The sequence below is a fragment of the Nakaseomyces bracarensis genome (genome assembly GCF_045282275.1).
Source record: "Nakaseomyces bracarensis strain CBM3 chromosome Unknown Scaff5_0, whole genome shotgun sequence".
NCBI classification, from domain to species: domain Eukaryota; kingdom Fungi; phylum Ascomycota; class Saccharomycetes; order Saccharomycetales; family Saccharomycetaceae; genus Nakaseomyces; species Nakaseomyces bracarensis.
Window position 1 is genome coordinate 596442 of NW_027263965.1, and position 18772 is coordinate 615213.

The 18772-nt window shown below is 39.9% G+C and overlaps 4 protein-coding genes across 4 annotated transcripts; 3 read left to right on the forward strand and 1 right to left on the reverse strand.

The window, feature by feature from the left end:
• Window positions 1–860: 860 nt before the first annotated feature.
• On the forward strand, window positions 861–2570 carry MED1 (Med1p; the record flags this gene model as incomplete). Its single annotated transcript, XM_071051267.1, has 1 exon — window positions 861–2570. One exon carries the CDS (start codon window positions 861–863, stop codon window positions 2568–2570), a length of 1710 nt encoding a protein of 569 aa, XP_070907963.1.
• Window positions 2571–7124: 4554 nt separating this feature from the next.
• NOT5 (CCR4-NOT core subunit NOT5) lies at window positions 7125–8774 on the forward strand (the record flags this gene model as incomplete). Its single annotated transcript, XM_071051268.1, has 1 exon — window positions 7125–8774. The coding sequence occupies one exon, from the start codon at window positions 7125–7127 to the stop codon at window positions 8772–8774; it is 1650 nt and encodes a 549-aa protein (XP_070907964.1).
• Window positions 8775–13686: 4912 nt separating this feature from the next.
• RNJ42_01103 (uncharacterized protein) lies at window positions 13687–13875 on the forward strand (the record flags this gene model as incomplete). The annotated part of the gene is made up of 1 exon (XM_071051269.1): window positions 13687–13875. One exon carries the CDS (start codon window positions 13687–13689, stop codon window positions 13873–13875), a length of 189 nt encoding a protein of 62 aa, XP_070907965.1.
• A 773-nt stretch (window positions 13876–14648) lies between these two features.
• On the reverse strand, window positions 14649–16007 carry OPY2 (Opy2p; the record flags this gene model as incomplete). Its single annotated transcript, XM_071051270.1, has 1 exon — window positions 14649–16007. One exon carries the CDS (start codon window positions 16005–16007, stop codon window positions 14649–14651), a length of 1359 nt encoding a protein of 452 aa, XP_070907966.1.
• Window positions 16008–18772: the final 2765 nt, after the last annotated feature.

Consider the following 18772-nt stretch of genomic DNA (forward strand, 5'->3'; position numbering starts at 1 on the left):
TCTGGAAGTCTCTCAAGAATTGGAACCCGTCACCGATGTGGGTCTTGACCTTAGGGTGGGAGTACACACCGGCCATCTCTGGCAAGTACTCCTTGGACAATCTAATGACGGCCTCGTCAATGTCACATAGCCAGGCTTCCTCAACACACTCGTGCTTGACAACTTCTCTTAGGACACCACCGTCACCACCACCGATAACCAAAACCTTCTTAGGGTTTGGATGGGAGTTCAAACCCAGGTGAGTGATCATCTCCTGGTAGGAGAACTCATCACGCTCAGTGGCCTGAATCACATTGTCCAAGACCAAAACATTACCGTAGTCAGTAGACTTGAACACAAGCACGTCCTGGTACTTAGACTTCTCATGGTGCAAAACCTTCTCAACTCGTAGAGTCATGGCTTGACCAGGCCACATAGTGTCAGAGATCTCTCTGAACCAGCCATCAACAATAGTAGGATGTGTGATTTCGCTCATTTTTTTTATTTTTTTCTGCTTTGAATCCTGTTGAATAAACTAAAGATACCCTGATCAATTCAAATAGCTCAATTGATCCAAAAACCAAGCAAAGAACAGCCAATATTGGTCAAATTTTAACCAATATTGCCTTAAAATCCCAACCTCATCGCAGTTTTCTTTTAAAAATAAAAAAAATTTTCTTTGAGATCACTATGGACGTATCTCGAGAAGCCATTTTGGGATGCCCTCTTCAATAGCCTGAATATAAGCTAACCTAACCAAAACATGCAACTGAACTTAAGTAAACCGGTCGATATCAAGCAATTGAAGGCTAGTGAGCTTGTATATAGGGTTCTGTTGCTGGGTAGTGTAACTGAGAGGGAAAAAAGTGGGATTTTGAACGATGGCTGATGAGTATGTGGAAGTTCTAGGGGAACTTATAGACCTACTGAAGGATTACAAGCCAGGAGCTATAACGTTGGACAATGTGACGAAGCTTTGTCAGTCTATGGGTCTGGAGTCATTTATTGATGAGCTTGACGGCGAGATTTCGAGACTGTCTACTGCCTCGAAGATTATAGTTATAGATATTGACTACAACAAAGTTCAGCGGAGGGTACAGGATGTGAAATTGGTACTGGCGTCTAGTTTTGATAATTTCGATTACAATAATGAGCAGATAGTGGAATCTCAACAGGAAGGACAAGGACAAGGGCAGAAAGGATCTAATATTCTGTTGAACTCGCTGACAGATTACGACTCGTTGCAGGAGTTTCACCACAACTTGGAATTTCTGTATCTATTAGACACGTATTCGAGTGTGGATTCTGATAACGGAACCAGTGGTAACGGGTCGTCCCAGAATGCAAGTGGTGTATCTTCTGCTGCAAATACGTCTACACTGTCGGATAACGAGAGGAAGAATGCCAACGACGGAAAATCCTCTGATGGGAAGCTGAATCTGTTTAAATATTTCAGGGAATTAAAAAAGTACATGAACCTGTTCTTCAAGGACACGTTGAACTCTAAGTATAAAGCTGTAGCCAACGTGGGAAATCGTTTTGGGCTCTACATTTTTAAAAGTGATGATTACTCCTCTAAATCCAAACCAATAGCAAAGATATATTTTGAGCGGGCAAGAGACCCAGAGCAGAGATTCTACGAGTACATTTATTCTCCTGAGGCTGGTTCCTGGATAAATGAAAATTCAGAAAACTATTCTGTTGGTGTAAATCTGATCCTTGAAATTATTGACTACGATGAAACGGAAGGTCTGTATTGGTTCCCAAAGGAACTATTTCCGATGGATCTTTTAGTTGATTCCAATGATATGGAAACTAATAGAAAAGTTGCAGATGTCTTATCACATTCTTACTACGAACTGGGTTCCATGAACAAAAAACTGATACAACTGATGAACGATTTTACTACAGATTTAATTAGAATTAAGAGATTCAATATTAATAACGATAATTTAGACCTCATTTCGGACATTTTGAATTGGACTCTTTGGTACAAGATCGTACTTTTACCAATATATCAGAAACTTTCTGAATCATTAAGTGATATGGATGATCAACAACTCGGATTTGAAATGCGTAATAGCGAATTGTCCATGAAAAATAGAGACGTTGCATTGATGAATCCACCTCAGAAATCGGGTCCTGTTACAACTCAGAGAGCATCGGTATCTTTCCAACGTAGAAGGCGTTCTTCAAATAAGGGCAAAAGACCTAGCATTTCAGAATCTAATGTATTTAGAGATGAAGGTTTGCAACAGTTCAGCTTACATGAAATTATGTCAGAACCTGCTGTCGAAGAAGAAGAAACAGACAATTTAAACATAAGCGGTAATGATGATAGTATGGCACAGAGTTTTGTTGGCACACAAGAACTAATTGGAGGTAATGACATAATAGCGGGTGATAAAATGGATATTGATGAGGAGGCCGTAAGAGAAGATAGCGAAGATTCCACAAATATGGAGGAAGCAAACCTGCTAATAGTAAATGAGGACCATATTTCATTTAAGGGATTAGGCTATTGTTCATTTTACGATGGTATTGATAAATGGATTTCTTACATGGCAGACCTCGAAAAAGCGTTGAAGTAGCTTTGCACATATAAATGGTAATTCTTAACTCTAATACATATTTAAATGCGTCCATGAACACAAATACATATTAAAATTAATAGAACAACGATTTACTTAAATCATAATTATTTTAGGTATAAATTAAATTAGAAATAAAAAATTTCCTTAGTGTTTTAAAACACAATGATAATAGTTTTTATTTACAACTCTCAAATATGTAGGCTGACCCAGCTCACATCATTTGGACATTCCAAACATTATAAAAAATGCATAATGTATTAAAATGTTAATGAATATAGTAGTGTCCTTAATCATCATAGTTTTCATCTTCTTCAACCTCTCTTACTACTGTTTCCTTGGTTACAGATTTGGCTTCTTCATTACTACCCTCATTCAATCTTTCCTTTTCCTCTTCTTCTCGTAGCTTGGCTTCCTCCTGTAACTTTTCAATGGCCTCTGCAGTTGGTTTAATTACCGTCTCAGAATTCTCTTCTATTTTATTAGACTCATCACCATTAGCGGTAGATTCTTCTTTCTGGCTTTGGTTGTCATCCACCTTATCCTCTTCTTGATGTTCTTGTGTTACCTCTGTTGGTTTACTGTCACCATTTTCAAGGACATTTTTTGGTTCCTCTTGTTCAACTGATGCTTCGAGATCTTTATTTTCTTCATGAGATTTTTCGTTACTGGCATCGACTGCAGTAGACTTTAAGTCATCCGAAGCCACTTGGTCATTGGTAGACGTATTTTCAACAGTAGTTGTATTTTCTTGTGGTGCAGGATCAGATACTGGTTCGGTCTCAGTATTAGCTGGTACAGCTTCAGTTTGATCAGCCTTATTTTGTTCATCTTCATGCTGCTCGGCTTCTTTATGTTCTGCTTCTTCAACTCCCTCTTCCGGTTTTGATTGTTCTTCGGATGTAGAAACAGTGTCAGCAGCTACTTCTGTAGTAGCAACGGAAGGAACATCATCGACATTTCCACTTTCGTGCTTGTCTTCCGCTAGAACAGGGACTTCTTCAGCTTGTTCTCTGGTTCTTTGTTCTTCAGCTACAGCAGCTACAGGAGCATCATCTTGTGTAGGTATTTCAGTAGTCTTCAGCTCTGTTACCTGTTGTTGACTAGTTTCATCCTTAACAATTTCTGGTTCACCCTCATTCTCCTTAGGAGGTTCAGTAGTTTGAATAACATTTTCGGTAGATGCCTCTGGCACCTGTTGTTCTATTGGCTGTGCAGGTGCTTCAATTTGTTCTTGCTGGTTATTCTTTGAACTGTCTGTTTCCATAGGTTCTCCTGCTGTTTCCAGTTGTTTGGATTCTTCAGTTGGTGCAACTTCTTCAGTTGCAATTGTCTCCTCCTTTAGAGCTTCAGTAACTGGAGCTTCTTGCTCTTCTTGTAAAGATACTGGACCTTCAACTTTTTGTTTTTTAGTTGGAGGTTCGGATTCAGAGATCTCTGGTTTTCTATCTTCTGCGGTTGCTGGAACAACATTTGTATCTTCAGCTACTGGTGCTACTGGTGTAACTGGTGCTCCACTAGTTGTAGGAGTATTAATTGCAGGAGCAGGTGCTTGAGTAGTTACGGGATCTTCGGTGGTGGCTGTAGTTGCAGAAGTAGGAGCTGGTGCTCCGGTGCTTGCTGGTGCACTAGAAACTGCTGCATTGACCAATGCATTGATGTTACCATTTTCTTGACCTTGACTTTGGAAGCTTTGTTGTTGAATGGATGGTAGTTGTTGGTTTTGTTGGAATCTATGAGCTTCAGCTGTGGGTTGAGGTGGTGTTACCTGTTGAGGGGTCATCTGAATATCATGAGGAGGTGGAGGAAGCTGTTGTTGTTGAGCACCCTCAGCTGGAGGATTGATCTTGCGTAATTGAATTGGCTCCTGTTCCTGTTGAGCAATGTTCCGTTCCAAAGGTTGCCCTTGTGTTTGATTTTGTAATTGACCTATATTGTTATTGTTGTTATTAGCCGAAGGCATAGCATTATTGGTATTCTTGATATCCATTGGGTTTCCATGAGAAGCTAGATTTTGTTGCGGTTGCAGTTGTGGAGGAGCTTGTTGGGTAGTTTGAGGAGGAAGTTGTTGCTGTAAAGCTGGTGGTTGTTGACTGTTGGCCATTTGCATAGGTGGTGGTTGATTCATCTGTTGAGGTGGTTGTAGTGATGCCCCATTGTACATCTGTTGGGAAGGATGTTGCTGTTGTTGCTGTTGTTGTTGGATTCCTTGTTCATTTTGGAATGATGATCTAACGTTTAAGGGATTACCTTGGTCGGTAGCCTGTAAAGTTGGTTGCAACATCACTGGAGGACTTGTGCTAGAAGTACCATTCATCATCATCTGGACGCTACCTTGGTTATAACCAGACTGTTGTGCATTGTTAGACAGTATGACGTTGCCATTGGAAGGAGTAGAGATGGAAGCTTGCTGTTGTTGTGGTGATTGTTGCGTTTGTTGTGACTGCTGGCCAAGCTGTTGTTGTTGTTGTTGTTGGATAGCTGCAGCTTCTTGTGGATTGTTCAATTGAGCTGTTAGAGTCTCTAATCTTTTTCTAATATGAATGTTATCTGGATCTAATCTTGCTGCTTGCTTGTATGCGTCCAAGGCATCAGACAATTGGTTGTTACAGGTCTCGTAAAGAGTACCCAAGTCGTACCAAACCTCACTGATGTAAGGGTTGAGCCTGATAGCTCTAGTGTAAGCGTCCAAGGCGTCTCTATATTGTGATATCTGGTAGTATAGGACACCGATAGAGCACCAAAATATTGGGTTTCTGGAATCTCTGTTTACGGCTTGTTGGAACGCGTCGTAGGCTGCTGTATAGTCTGACCTGATCATGTGTACCCTACCGAGATGATACCATGTGGTTGCATCGCTAGGGTCTGCCTCCAGCGATTTCAATAGGTAGTTCAAAGCCTTTTGAGGGTCGTAGAACTGGACGTTGTTCATTCCGTATAGGCAGCCCAACTGTTGCAAGACTTTAGCGTGGTGATCATTTTGCAACAAGACGTGTTCATAGGCCTCACGGGCACCTTGCCATTCACCCATGCTTTCTAGGACGCTTCCCAGTTGGAACCAGATATCCCATTCCTGTAGTGGTGTTGGTGGCTGTGCTAGGATGTATCTGAAGCACTCCAGGGCCTGGGACCATTTCCCCTGGTGTTTGTAGATGATTCCGAGTCTAAAGTAGATCTCATTTGCCTTTTCGAAGTGAGGGTCGAGCTCGAGCACTTTAGCGAAAGCCTCTTCCGCGTAATCCAGGGACCCGTATCTATCGTAGAGGATCCCTATCCCGTGCCACAGCTTCGGCACGTTCGGGTTGCTCAAGTGGTAAAGAGCCTGCTGGTACGCGTTGTAAGCTCTCTGCAGGTCGTCCAGCATCAGGTAACAATGGCCCAGAGTGGCCCACACGTCGCTGAGCTCGGGATTCACCTGTAGCGCGCGCTCGTACAACTCAGCAGCACGCTGGAACATGTCCCTAGACCTGTACAGGTGTGCAAGTGAAGTCAATCCTTTTGTCGACGACTGGTTGTGTTGTAACGTCGCATCGTACGCCATGGCAGCACGGTCTGCGTCTCCAAGCGTCTCCGCCAACGACGCAATAGAAAGCCACGTCTCAGCAGTAGACTGAGTCAACGGGTCCATCTCTTCAACTGCATTACTCGTACTCCCATTACTGTTAGCATTTGCTATACCTGTGGTACTAGCTGCCGCTCCGGCGGCAGCAACAACCACAGGTGCTGTATTCGTAGCACTGTTAGAGTTACTCATATGTTTTTAATTTCTTTTCTCTTGGATTTGTATCGTTGTGTTGTTAGTTTCCCTCGTTATCTATGGTAAGTATATAAGAAAACCAATAAAAAAATATAAAAAAAAAAGGGATTGACGTTATTGTTCATTTAAAAAATAAATAAAAAAAAATATAAGAATTGGGCCTTTGTTTATTTTCGTCGTCTTCAAAAAAAAAAAATAAAAAAAAAAAAAAAAAAAAATTTGACGAAAAACAAAAAAAAAGAAAGAAAAGTCAGAAAAAGAAAAGTGAGGAGTGCTGGTACGGCTATTTCTATGCCCAAAAGAGAAGAAAGATAAAGTAATAAAATCCCTTCCCCCCTCCCCGCTGAAGAGCCCGGCGCCGTTGTTTGTTGTTGTTTTTTTTCGTCCAGGATTGACCGACCAACCCGGGTAATCTTTTTATTGTATTTGTGTACGTTTCTGTCACATGTCATCTCGTACATTGTGTTGTAGTCACATGTATATTCGTATGTTGTGTGCTATCACATGCACATTCGTATATTTTAACATCGTGTTCGACGTATTCTATGCGTGACCATGTATCATCTACTACGTACGTGTTTTTTTGAATATTTTTTTTTTTTCTGTTTTTGCGGGCCATTTTCTTTATTGAGAGAGAGAGAGAGAGAGCTTCAAATTTAAGCATATAGGAAATAATCATGTTTTCATGTATAGTAGGGGTTAACTTAGTATTAGGATTAAGTTAAATAACCAGATTAAATACTATTTGTTGGTTGTTTTTTGTTGAATATACTAAAAAAAAATAGAAGGTGGGGACAATGTCGCAGAGGAAGTTACAGCAGGAGATAGATAAGCTTTTGAAGAAGGTTAAGGAAGGGTTGGAAGAGTTTGATGGGATCTACGATAAGTTTCAGAGTACGGAGTCTTCGAATGTGAGTTACAGGGAGAAGTTAGAGAATGATCTGAAGCGGGAGATTAAGAAGTTGCAGAAGCATAGAGACCAGATCAAGACGTGGTTGAGTAAAGAGGATGTGAAGGACCGGGACACGGTGTTGTTGGAGACCCGGCGGCTGATAGAGAACGATATGGAGCGGTTCAAGCAGATAGAAAAGCTGATGAAGACCAAACAGTTCTCGAAGGAGGCGCTCACGAACCCCGATATCATTAAGGACCCTCGCGAGCTCAAGAAAAGGGACGAGTCCGTCTTCATCCACGAGTGCATTGACGAGCTGACTAAACAGCTCGAGAGTCACGAGTCGCAAGAGGATGACGAGCAGATCGAGAGACATGAGTTCCATATCGCGAACCTGGAGAATATACTTAAGCTACTGGAGAATAACGAGCTAGAACCGGATAAACTGAACGAGTTCCATGATGACATCAAGTACTACGTCGAGAACAACGACGACCCAGATTTCATAGAGTACGATACCATCTACGAGGATATAGGCTGTCAATTGAACAGCCAGCAGCAGCAGCAGCAACAGCAACAGCAGCAACAACAGCAACAGCAACAGCAACAGCAACAGCAACAGCAACAGCAACAACAGCAGCAACAACAGCAGCAGCAGCAAGCTGTTGATGATTCTGTTAAGAACACTCCTAAGAAAAGCCCGTCCAAGAAAGCTTCAAAGATCGCACCTGTGTCTACTACACCAACACAGAAGAGATCCCCAACCCCAAAATCTTTGACTACTGATAATATTGAAGATAGTAATCCAAACGAAGAGCCTACCTCAAATGAAAATAACGAAGAACAGGTTGTAGATGAAGAGAATGATGAAATTATTGAACCAGTGGATAGGACTGAAGAGATCAACGCGATATTGGAGAAGGATATGGAACTGAACGCTTCGGCAATGGAGAATCCCTTGTTTAAAGATGAGATTAAGTACTGGCTGGAGTCTAAGAGAAATCTATTACAACCAATTGAGACTATGTCACCTTCAATGGTGCAACAGTTGGAATCATCTCTATTGAACTGTCCAGATTCATTGGATGCAGACTCACCTTCACTATACCAGAAACCACTATCTCAACACCACCCAACCTCCATTTTCTTTCCTAATGAACCAATTAGATTTATTTATCCTTTTTACGAAGAGAGCCAACAACCTCAGCAAAATGATGCTGAAGGTAAAAACCTAAATTATGAAGACATCTATTCCCGTACCTCCCTGGCAAAGATTTTCAATAATTTTGATCTTGATACTTTGTTCTTTATATTTTACCACTACCAAGGGACTTATGAACAATTCTTGGCAGCAAGAGAGTTGGCGAAAATTAGAAATTGGCAATTTAATAAAAAGGACCGCTGCTGGTACTATAAGGAAATAGAAAAACTCCCTCCAGGAATGAACAAATCAGAAGAAGAGTCTTGGAGATATTTTGATTTCAGAAAAAGTTGGTTATCTAGACGTTGTGGAAATGATTTCGTGTACAATGAAGCAGATTTTGAAAATCTTTAAGATATAGATGGGAAACTCTTTATAATACTAAATCAGAAAAAGTAATATAACGGCATTACAATAACTTTTTTTAGCAGAAGTAATAATAGAAAAGGCAACATTGCATAATTACGTTACCTTTTGGTTATACTATGCACTTGTAACTATCTTTGATAATATAATATATCATTAATCGTAATTTATTTTATTCTAAATTACATACAAGTATAATATTATAATAGTTATTATAATATTAATTATATATATTTGTGATATATTCCCGGCATACTTTACTATATTATATGTATAGTAATTTACCTATTATATTAAGATGAATCATAATGATCTTTATAATATGATATTATAAATAAATCTAGTATAATATTTTCATAATAGGTATATTATCAATATATTATAAATATCTATATATTATATTATATTTTTACAATATACCTTTTGCTTTTAATGTAAATCCAGTATGATCAACAGTCGATTGAGCGACTTTACTTAAGTGAAATGATAACATTGTTGAAGGCAGGAGAATACTGAGATTTTTTAACGAAACGCTATAAAGATAAACTATACCTTAAAGTCTTATGGATATGGTTTGTTAAAATACGAATAAAATGTTGTATTAAAGGGTTTATACAATTAATGCCACAATTAAATAATTTATTTAAAAATCAAGTTTTTCCTTGAATTTTAGGGATTTTATTCAACGTTTTCTTCGAGTTCACGTTTCAAGAACTCCTTACTGAAGTAGGTTACCTGCTTGAAATTGTACTCAAAGCCTTCTTTACCCCCATAATATGGGTCATCTACTATTTTGTTGAACTGCCCGTCACTATTCCAGTGCCCAAATAAGTAAATCTGTGCTTTCGAACCCTTTGGTTTTAAACGGTCTAAATTACGGTAGTTTGACTCATCCATACAGATAATATATTCAAACTCATTAAAGTGGTGTGCTCTGATTTGCTGAGCCCTATGATTTACTGGTACGCCATGTGATCTACAAGTAGAAGAGGATCTCGAGTCAGGAGTCTCACCAACGTGGTAACCAGCTGTACCAAAGGAATCTATCTTTTCAAATCTCTCTTCTAAATGGTTTTGTTTGACGGTGTGCCTGAACACAGCCTCAGCCATTGGTGAACGACAGATGTTTCCTAGGCATACGAAGGCCACTGATATCTTATTTTCGGCTGTCATTTTATTATATTCTTTGCCAATATTAGGTTATTGATACTACCTTGCCACTTGTAGTAAATATGAATACTTATGTCTGCAATAATATAAAAAGAAAAAATTTTCCTTAACGAGTTAGTCGTTCCTTATATGTGAAGGTTAGTAAAGGGGAGTCGAATAGAGTGATTACGAAATTTGAAGTTATATATACAGGTAAGATTAATGCTTTCTCGAGACGTTCTTCAACGTTTGTAATTGCGATGAGCTTGTTGAGAGTATAATAAGAACAGCAATAAAAAAAAGAAAAAATGCTACGTTTGTACATCAATGGACATAAAAAGAAAGGAAATTCAATCTTTCCATCATACTGTGATACTATTAAGAGAAAATGAGCTGTCCCTGTGTATGTATTGTTCAAAGCCGTGTGCTACTTTGCCCATTCTGATATAAGCTGGCCCTTTATAAAAATGTCTTTTACTTTACTGCAAATCCTTTGACATATTCAAGAGTTTTAACTGTGTAGAAAAATCGATAGTACGAATACGTTCGGCATCATCCCATTGATAGAGTTGTGATGTCCATTAATAATTGGACATTTTCTGTTTATGAGTTTTCTTTATGGGCTATGGACAAATCATCTTCGAGGAAATTTGGACATTTCGATACACTTTATGAAATAGTCTTTCTTGTTAGATATACAGATGTATTCATTAGGAGAATAAGCAGATGATTATCGCACCAGTCGAAATTAGACCAAATAATAATCATGAAAAAAAAACAAAATATAATATAATTTTTTGTTAATTTAATTTATACATATATGAATTACTATAACCATGAAATAACAGTAGCGTACAACATTGACAAGAACTCAAATAACTTGAGCCTCATTTTTATCAGTTCTGGAAGAGAAGAAAAAACTTACAATTATGTAACACTTTCGATACCCAGTATCCTAAAAGTTTAAGAGCAAGCTGTCTAAATTTCTCCAAAACATCTATCTATGACAATTTTTGAATGAATAGAAAAATAAAACTTTTTTTTTTGTTCTTCAAATTGTTTAGATAGCCTTGTTCAATGGAGAGCAGACGTCCTTACCCTTGTAGAAAGAAACGACCTTTTCAGCCTTGGAAGCAACACCTTCTGGGGTGAAACCGAAGTGCTTGTAGACTTCTGGAGCCTTACCAGAGGCACCGAAGGAGTCGATACCGAAGGATTCGTGAGCGTACTTACCCCAACTCTTGGTGGTCAAAACTTCAACGGACATGATTGGAGCACCATCAGCCAAGACGGACAATTTGTAGTCTTGTGGTTGTTGGTCGAAGGCCAAGAAGTCTGGCATGGAGACGATACGAGCCTTGATACCCTTGTCAGCCAAGACCTTAGCGGCGTCAACGGCCAAAGAGACTTCGGAACCGGTACCGACCAAGGTGATGTCAGCGTTGTTAACTTCTTGCAAAACGTAACCACCTCTGACGGCCTTCTCGACGGAAGAACCTTCCAATTGTGGCAAGTTTTGTCTAGATAGAGCAATGACGGATGGAGTGTGCTTAGATTCCAAAGCAACCTTGTAGGCAGCAGAGGTCTCGTTACCGTCAGCTGGTCTCCATACGTGCAAGTTTGGCATAGCTCTGAAGTGAGCCAAGGTTTCGATAGGTTGATGGGTTGGACCATCCTCACCGACACCGATAGAGTCGTGGGTAGCGACGTAGATGACTGGGTGACCAGATAGAGCAGATAGTCTGACGGCACCAGCGGCGTAGGAAACGAAGTTCAAGAAAGTACCACCGTAAGCCTTGTAGTTAGCACCGAAGGCAGAGATACCGTTCATGATAGCGGCCATACCGTGTTCTCTGATACCGTATCTGATGTATCTACCGGAGTAGTCACCAAAACCGGAAGATGGTGGTTGGAAGTCGACGGCCTCCTTCCATCTGGTCAAGTTAGATGGGGTCAAATCGGCGGAACCACCGATCATTTCTGGCAATTCGTCGTAGATGTTTTGGAAGACGATTTCAGACAACTTTCTGGTAGCGACAGCGGAGTCAGCTGGGGTGTAAGTTGGCAACTTGGAGCACCAGTTAGCTGGCAATTCACCGGACAATCTTCTGGCCAAGTCAGCACCTAATTCTGGGTACTTTTGTTGGTACTTGGCGAAACAAGCGTCCCAGTCTTGGTTAGCCTTAGCACCTGGCTTGGCCAACTTAGCTTGGTACAAGTCGTAGACTTCTTGTGGGACGACGAAGGACTTTTCTGGGTCGAAACCGAAAGCCTTTCTCATTTGCTTCAAGTCATCTTCCTTCAATGGGGAACCGTGAACGGAGTGAGAACCAGCGTGCAAGGAACCGTAACCGATGGTGGTGGTCATCTTGATCAAAGTTGGCTTGTCCTTGGATAGCTTAGCCTTTGCGATGGCAGCAGCGATGGCCTCCAAGTCATCGTTACCGTTTTGGACGTGCAAGACTTCCCAGCCGTAGGCTTCGTATCTCTTAGCAACGTCTTCATCGAAGGAAACACTGGTGGCACCATCGATGGTGATCTTGTTGTCATCGTAGATAGCGATCAGGTTACCCAATTGCAAGTGACCGGCCAAAGAGGAGGCCTCGGAGGAGACACCTTCTTGCAAACAACCGTCACCCAAGAAGGTGTAGACGTAGGAGTCAGACAAAGTGAAGCCTGGCTTGTTGTAAGTAGCGGCGAAGTTCTTTTGGGCGATGGCCATACCGACGGCGTTACAGATACCTTGACCCAATGGACCGGTGGTGACCTCGACACCTGGCAATTCGAATTCTGGGTGACCTGGACACTTGGAGCCCAATTGTCTGAAGTTCTTTAGGTCATCCATGGAGAAGTCGTAACCAGAGATGTGCAACAAAGAGTATAGTAGAGCACAAGCGTGACCGTTGGACAAAACAAATCTGTCTCTGGCAATCCAGTCTGGGTTCTTTGGGTTAGCATTTAGTTGAGTCCACACAACGTGGGCAGCTGGAGCCATACCCAATGGAGCACCTGGGTGACCAGAGTTAGCCTTGGAGACTTGGTCAACAGACAAAAGTCTAATAGTAGAAACAGCCAATCTATCGATATCACCAAAAGACATTGTATTTATAGTTGTTTTTTGTTTCTTTGATTGTTTGTTGTTGTTTTTATATATATAATAATATATAAAATTTGTTTTGTTTAGTTTTCTCTCTATAGAAAAGAATTCTTTTTCAATATACAATTAAAAAAATTAAACCCTTTAAGCAATAAAGGAAATGTATATAGAGTCAATTGAAAAGAATTGAGTTAAGAAGTTCCTATTTATATTCCAGAGAAGAAAAATCTTCAAGAAATTTTTTTGGGATTTTTGTTGTTTTTTTTTCTTCTTCTTCCCTTTCGAACAAAATCCCTAATTTCCTACCTTTACCTCTCTACCTTGTGTCTACCTCTATCAATTGCTTCTTCAGGGTCAAGAAAAATACAATACTCAATACACAATACAATACACACAATACAATATACAATATACAATAGATTTTCAAAGAGAAAAAAAAAAACTTTAAAAGGGGGATTTTTATTGTTAAGATTAAATGAAAATACAAAGAGGGCATAGGCATCTGTGAAAGTCCCGTTTGATGGATGTATGGGCTAATCGATACGTCAGTTTACTTCTCTCTTCCTCTTTCTAAGACTTCTAATTGATTTGGAAAGCATGAAATAAAATTATGAATTGAAATTGATGTGAACAAAAAGACACCGTTACTAGGGGATGGTAACGGTACTATGCGGGTTCGAGAACCCAGAGAGACAGAGAGACAGAGATAGAAAGAGAGAGAAAGACATAGACACTACACACACACTACACACACACACACACACACACACACACACACACACACACACACACACACACACACACACACACACACACATACTACATAGAACCCAATGTAATTGAGGATCTACCCTTTGATAGTGTGACAGAGAGAGAGAAACAAGCAAGTGCTCATAATTATGATATCACGCCTCCCCCATTTCTCTCTTCCCCCCTTACAGTATCACAATTAAGAACTAATAAACGTGTAATTAAGGGGAATAGCCACTGTCCCATGTCTTCTAGTGTCTCGTACTGTCTGCAATTGTCGTGCTTGTTCGTTCCGCGCCTCCCCAACCCCTGAAAAAGTCCCCTTTTACTACATAAGCCCAATTGCCAATCCCTATCAGATCAAAAATTGATCAAATGATCAAATTAAAATAACATAACATAACATAAGTAAAAAAAAAAAAAAAAGGGATATATAGGGGTGGGTTTTCTGCTTCGCTCGCTAAACCCTCGGGGCAAACTCTTCTGTATTACGTGATAATCCACACAACACACAACATTCAAAATACAACACTGTGGGTCTCACTTTACGAAATAATAAAAAAATTGGGCCTGGCTCCAAAAAAAAAAAATAAAACTCGTGATGTAAATAAGTCCGTTTGGATCGGTGTTACTTCACCACGCGGTGCTTTCTTAAAACACCGAACACCAGCATAAACTTTGGCGGGGTTATGTTTATAGTGGTAGGGACGGGTTTATAGCGGTGTTATATAAGAGGGATTTTTTTAAACGTACTAGAACTAGTACTCGGTGTTATATCTATTAAAAAAGAGAAAAAAAATAAAAATAAAAAAAAAGCATAGATCTACTTGTGAATATTATTTAGTTACGAATAAAATATATAACGCTTATTCTTCCTCAGACACCTCGTAGCGGTCGTTGAAAGGGTTTGCATCTTCCATAGAGATGTCAAGATCCACTGTAAAACTGCCTACATCCGATAGATCATCTTGTGACAGAGATGTCGTTGATGCGCCCTTAAAATCCCTAGTAGATGTATTGTCCATACTTAATCTTACGTCCCTGGTGGAAGCACGGTCCATACTCGATCTAACGTCTCTTATACTACCTTCTTGTGCAGTGACATCTAGTGAGCTGTCTGTCCTAATGGCAACTAACTTGGGTTTAGCACGGATGGCCGTGGTGAGGCTGAGATCGTTGTGCATGTCCTTATCTTTCTTTACCGTCAGGGCTTCATTGGAAATACTTAAGCCTGGATTGTTGACGAGTTGGGGGTTACTGCCGTTGTTGTTATTGCTACCCATTACTTGTATAGGTAACGTTTCTAGATCGTAGTTATCCTCACTGCCAAGAATAGATGAACCCAGCGTGATATGTGACATGATATCATCGTGGTTCATGTTGCTACGGCCACGCGATGCACGGCCTTGTGTGATGGTGACACCAGGGATATAAGCAATTGGAAGTATGTTCGATGACGCTTTGGTGTGGATCGTGTTGTTACTATATATACTCTGGGTGTCACTAGCTGCTTTCAGAGGTCTCATGGGCTTCAACCTGAACTGCTCTATAATACGGTTCGGCCTCTTGTTAGTACTAGTATCGTACGAAACTTCAAAATTGCTCTCATCCTCACCATCTCCTTCCTCTAGAATATCTTCTAATGGTGGCCGCCTCTCATATTGTTTCTGTTGTGCAAGACTGCCACGGCCTTCTCTATCTAGGTTATCACCCAAGTCTTCGTCATCATCCAAATCGTCATCTTCGTCGTCGTCGTCGTCATCATCATCATTATCGGAATCTATATTGCTGTCCCACTTGACTACTCCGTCACCGTTCTCGGCGTCACCTTTGCCCATGTTAAAGTTGTATTCCCCTTGCATAGCGGACACTCTCTTATGTCTTCTCCAGTAGTATAATACGAGTAACACGGTAAACGCCACAACTGCACCGACAACAACACCAGAGACAAGCCCACCCACATGTACATGGGACCCAGAACTCTTCGCCGTGGTCGTTGAGTTCGTTGAGTTAACAGCATTACCATTTGAGTCTACACTCGACAATATACTTATGGAGGAACTGGTCTTTTTCGAACAGTACGTGTAAGGACACGAGTTACATGTTAACGCTGTCAAAACACAGTTCTCGTCCTCCGCACATTCAGGACAAGCAGGTGCTGTAGGACACACAACACAACCATCAGTTCCTCGACTATAGGTTTGGCTAGGAACAACCGAACTCATTCTTATCTATTACTAAGTTTGTACCTTTGTGTATTCCTGAAACTAATTTTTCGATTTTAAGAAAGCTAATTTTTCTGTTGTCAATAATTATAAAAGGTAATACTCAGTGTCGTTTTTAATATTCCCTCAAGGGTATGAATAATATCTGGTGAAGCGTAGATTACTGTTTGTTATATAATATCTAGATTTCTGAAACAGATCATGGCTTATATCATGTAAATAAACCGAGATGAGCATTGTGTATAAATAGTTTTTTTTTATTAGTTCTGTGATACAAAAAACTAGGGCCTACGGTGTCTTTTGAGAAACCTTCTTATCTATATATTCTCCCCCCATCTACCTGCAGGGTTTTCTCTGCTAAAAAAAAAAAAAAGACCTGAAAAGGACGAGGGGGAAAGAGCCGTAAAACAAATAGTAGTGATATTACCCGGATATTGAAGCAATCGCGAAAATAAGTCAAAAAGCTATTTTTAGATTCGTTTATATGTATATCACACGTGATTCAATGGAGAAATTTTTTTTAATGGATGAGTATTATAGTATAAAGAATTTATTAGAAATTTATATTGTTAAAAAAGATTTTGTATATATGATTTAAAACTTTTTTTTTTGAATTATTTATTTGGTTTTGTTATTGTTAATTTCGTTATGCAAAAAAAGTGGTATAAGTCTTAAATTTACTTACACTTACACTTCTCACCGCATCCACAGGAACCGTGACAGCTGGTACCCTCAGCACCGCACTTACAGTTCTCACTGCAGGAGTTCTTGTTACATTTGCATTGCTCACCGCATTGACAGCCACCGTTGGCACAGGTAGCACAACCACATTCGTTACCACATTTGCAAGCCATTTTGTATTATTATTTGTTATTATTTGTTTTTTATAGTTCTTGATTTTTTATTTATAATACCAATTTATGATAAAGGGAAGAGAAGCAAATGAATATCAATTGATCATCTATGCAGCCTTTATATATCCCTTCATTTCCTTAAAACGTTATCAACAATTAACTATAAACTCTAATAATGTGTCGATCATAAATTAAGAGAACCGCTATTATTGCTGTCATCAGCGTAAAGAACGTGAATAGAAAGCGTAGAATACAATGCGTAATTCTTTAAAAAGAGAACAAAAAGTAAAGAATCAGCGAAAATAACAAAAATACGGCCCGCCAGCTATTTCCCCTTCCGCCCTACCTCCGGATTTTTCTGTGCTTCTTTTTTTTTTTTATTCTTATATATATTGGAGCCGTCTGAGAACATGTCGTACAAGGCACCGAAAAAAATAAAAAAAAAATAAACCATTCTAATAGCCTATTTAGATATGCTAGAAGAAACGTAAAATAACCTTTTATCTAAGAAAAACACGTACCAAAGTAGTAGAAGCTGGATGACGTATAACACGACAATTCAGCGTTAATAGCTTCTTCTTCCATTCTGTTCTACGGATGTTCTTTGTTCTTTGCCGTAGAATGGATAACGTAAGCTACAAAAAAAAAATAGCCAAAATAAACTATTATTAGCTTTAAGTTAAAGGGGGAGGGTAACATATATTACTGTCTATAGTTTTTTCTCTGCGGGTAATAACCGAGGGTACACCACGTCTCAGTGTTCTTACAATGCGTGAGTCTCTAAGAGATGAAGACGAGTAGGATTGCCGGGTCATAGGTACTGAACTCAGTGTATCGTGTGCAGTGCTGCTGGAGGCCACGGTACTCTCGTTTCCGGTTGTTACAGTGGTTGTGGCAGGGCCATGGAAAGGCGCTAGTGCGGGTGGTAGGGGCTCGAGTTCTGGGGTTTCACAGTTATTGTCGTTGACGGTGTCCTTTTCGAGTCTCGGTGTTGCGTGCTGCAGTTGGCGGTACTTTTTCCCAGTGGCTCTGGCTTGTGGCTCACTGGCTGTAGTGATTATACTTTCTCCGTCGTTGGCGAGGCCGTGTGCGTCGGCGTTTATTTCGCTGCGTTGAGGTTCTGTTTCTGATCCTTCATGCACAGTAGTGGATATTGGGACTCTATTGGATCGTAATTGTATAGAGGCTTGGACTTGCGATGCAGAGCGTGTATTATGGCATCGCTTCAGTTTATGTCTTATCCATATGGCACAGTGGGAGTCCTTCCATACAGATGTGCACCTCTTGTACCATCGGGACCGTGAGGTTGAGGCAATCTCGATTTGTTTGATCTCTGAGCTAATCTCTCGGATAGTGCTTTGTACCTCCTGCTCGTCTGCTTTGATTTCTTCTTCCAGCTCCATTGTCTGTTCGAAGAGTTTGTTGATCCGGGCATCTAAATTATGAACCAGGTAGACGCCGTCTGAATCTTGCATTTCCATAGTAGGAACAGTGACTACTTCATCTCGTGAGTCAGACATTTGGCGACTTGATTAAAGGGGGAAATTAAAAACTATAATAAACTACTATTCTACAATTTCACTTTTTGTATATGCGATGGTATTTTTATATTGGGGGGGTTTATGGAAAAAATACATACTTCTTCTCATTTGACACAAAAATAAAAAATAGAGGTTGATATAAGGTTGTACAAGGGTAAGATTGCTAGTAGCGATAAACTGTAAATCGAGGCTTTTCTATGTTAAACATTTTACATGATAAGTTTTAGGGATTGCTCTATGATTTCTACAATAATTTTTTTTTTTTTTTATGTTTTGGTGATGAATGTTTACATTTTCTTTCGTGCTCTGCATGGCGCGGTACCTTATCAATAAGAAGGGACGACACATACTTAGAGGTTATACAATAAAT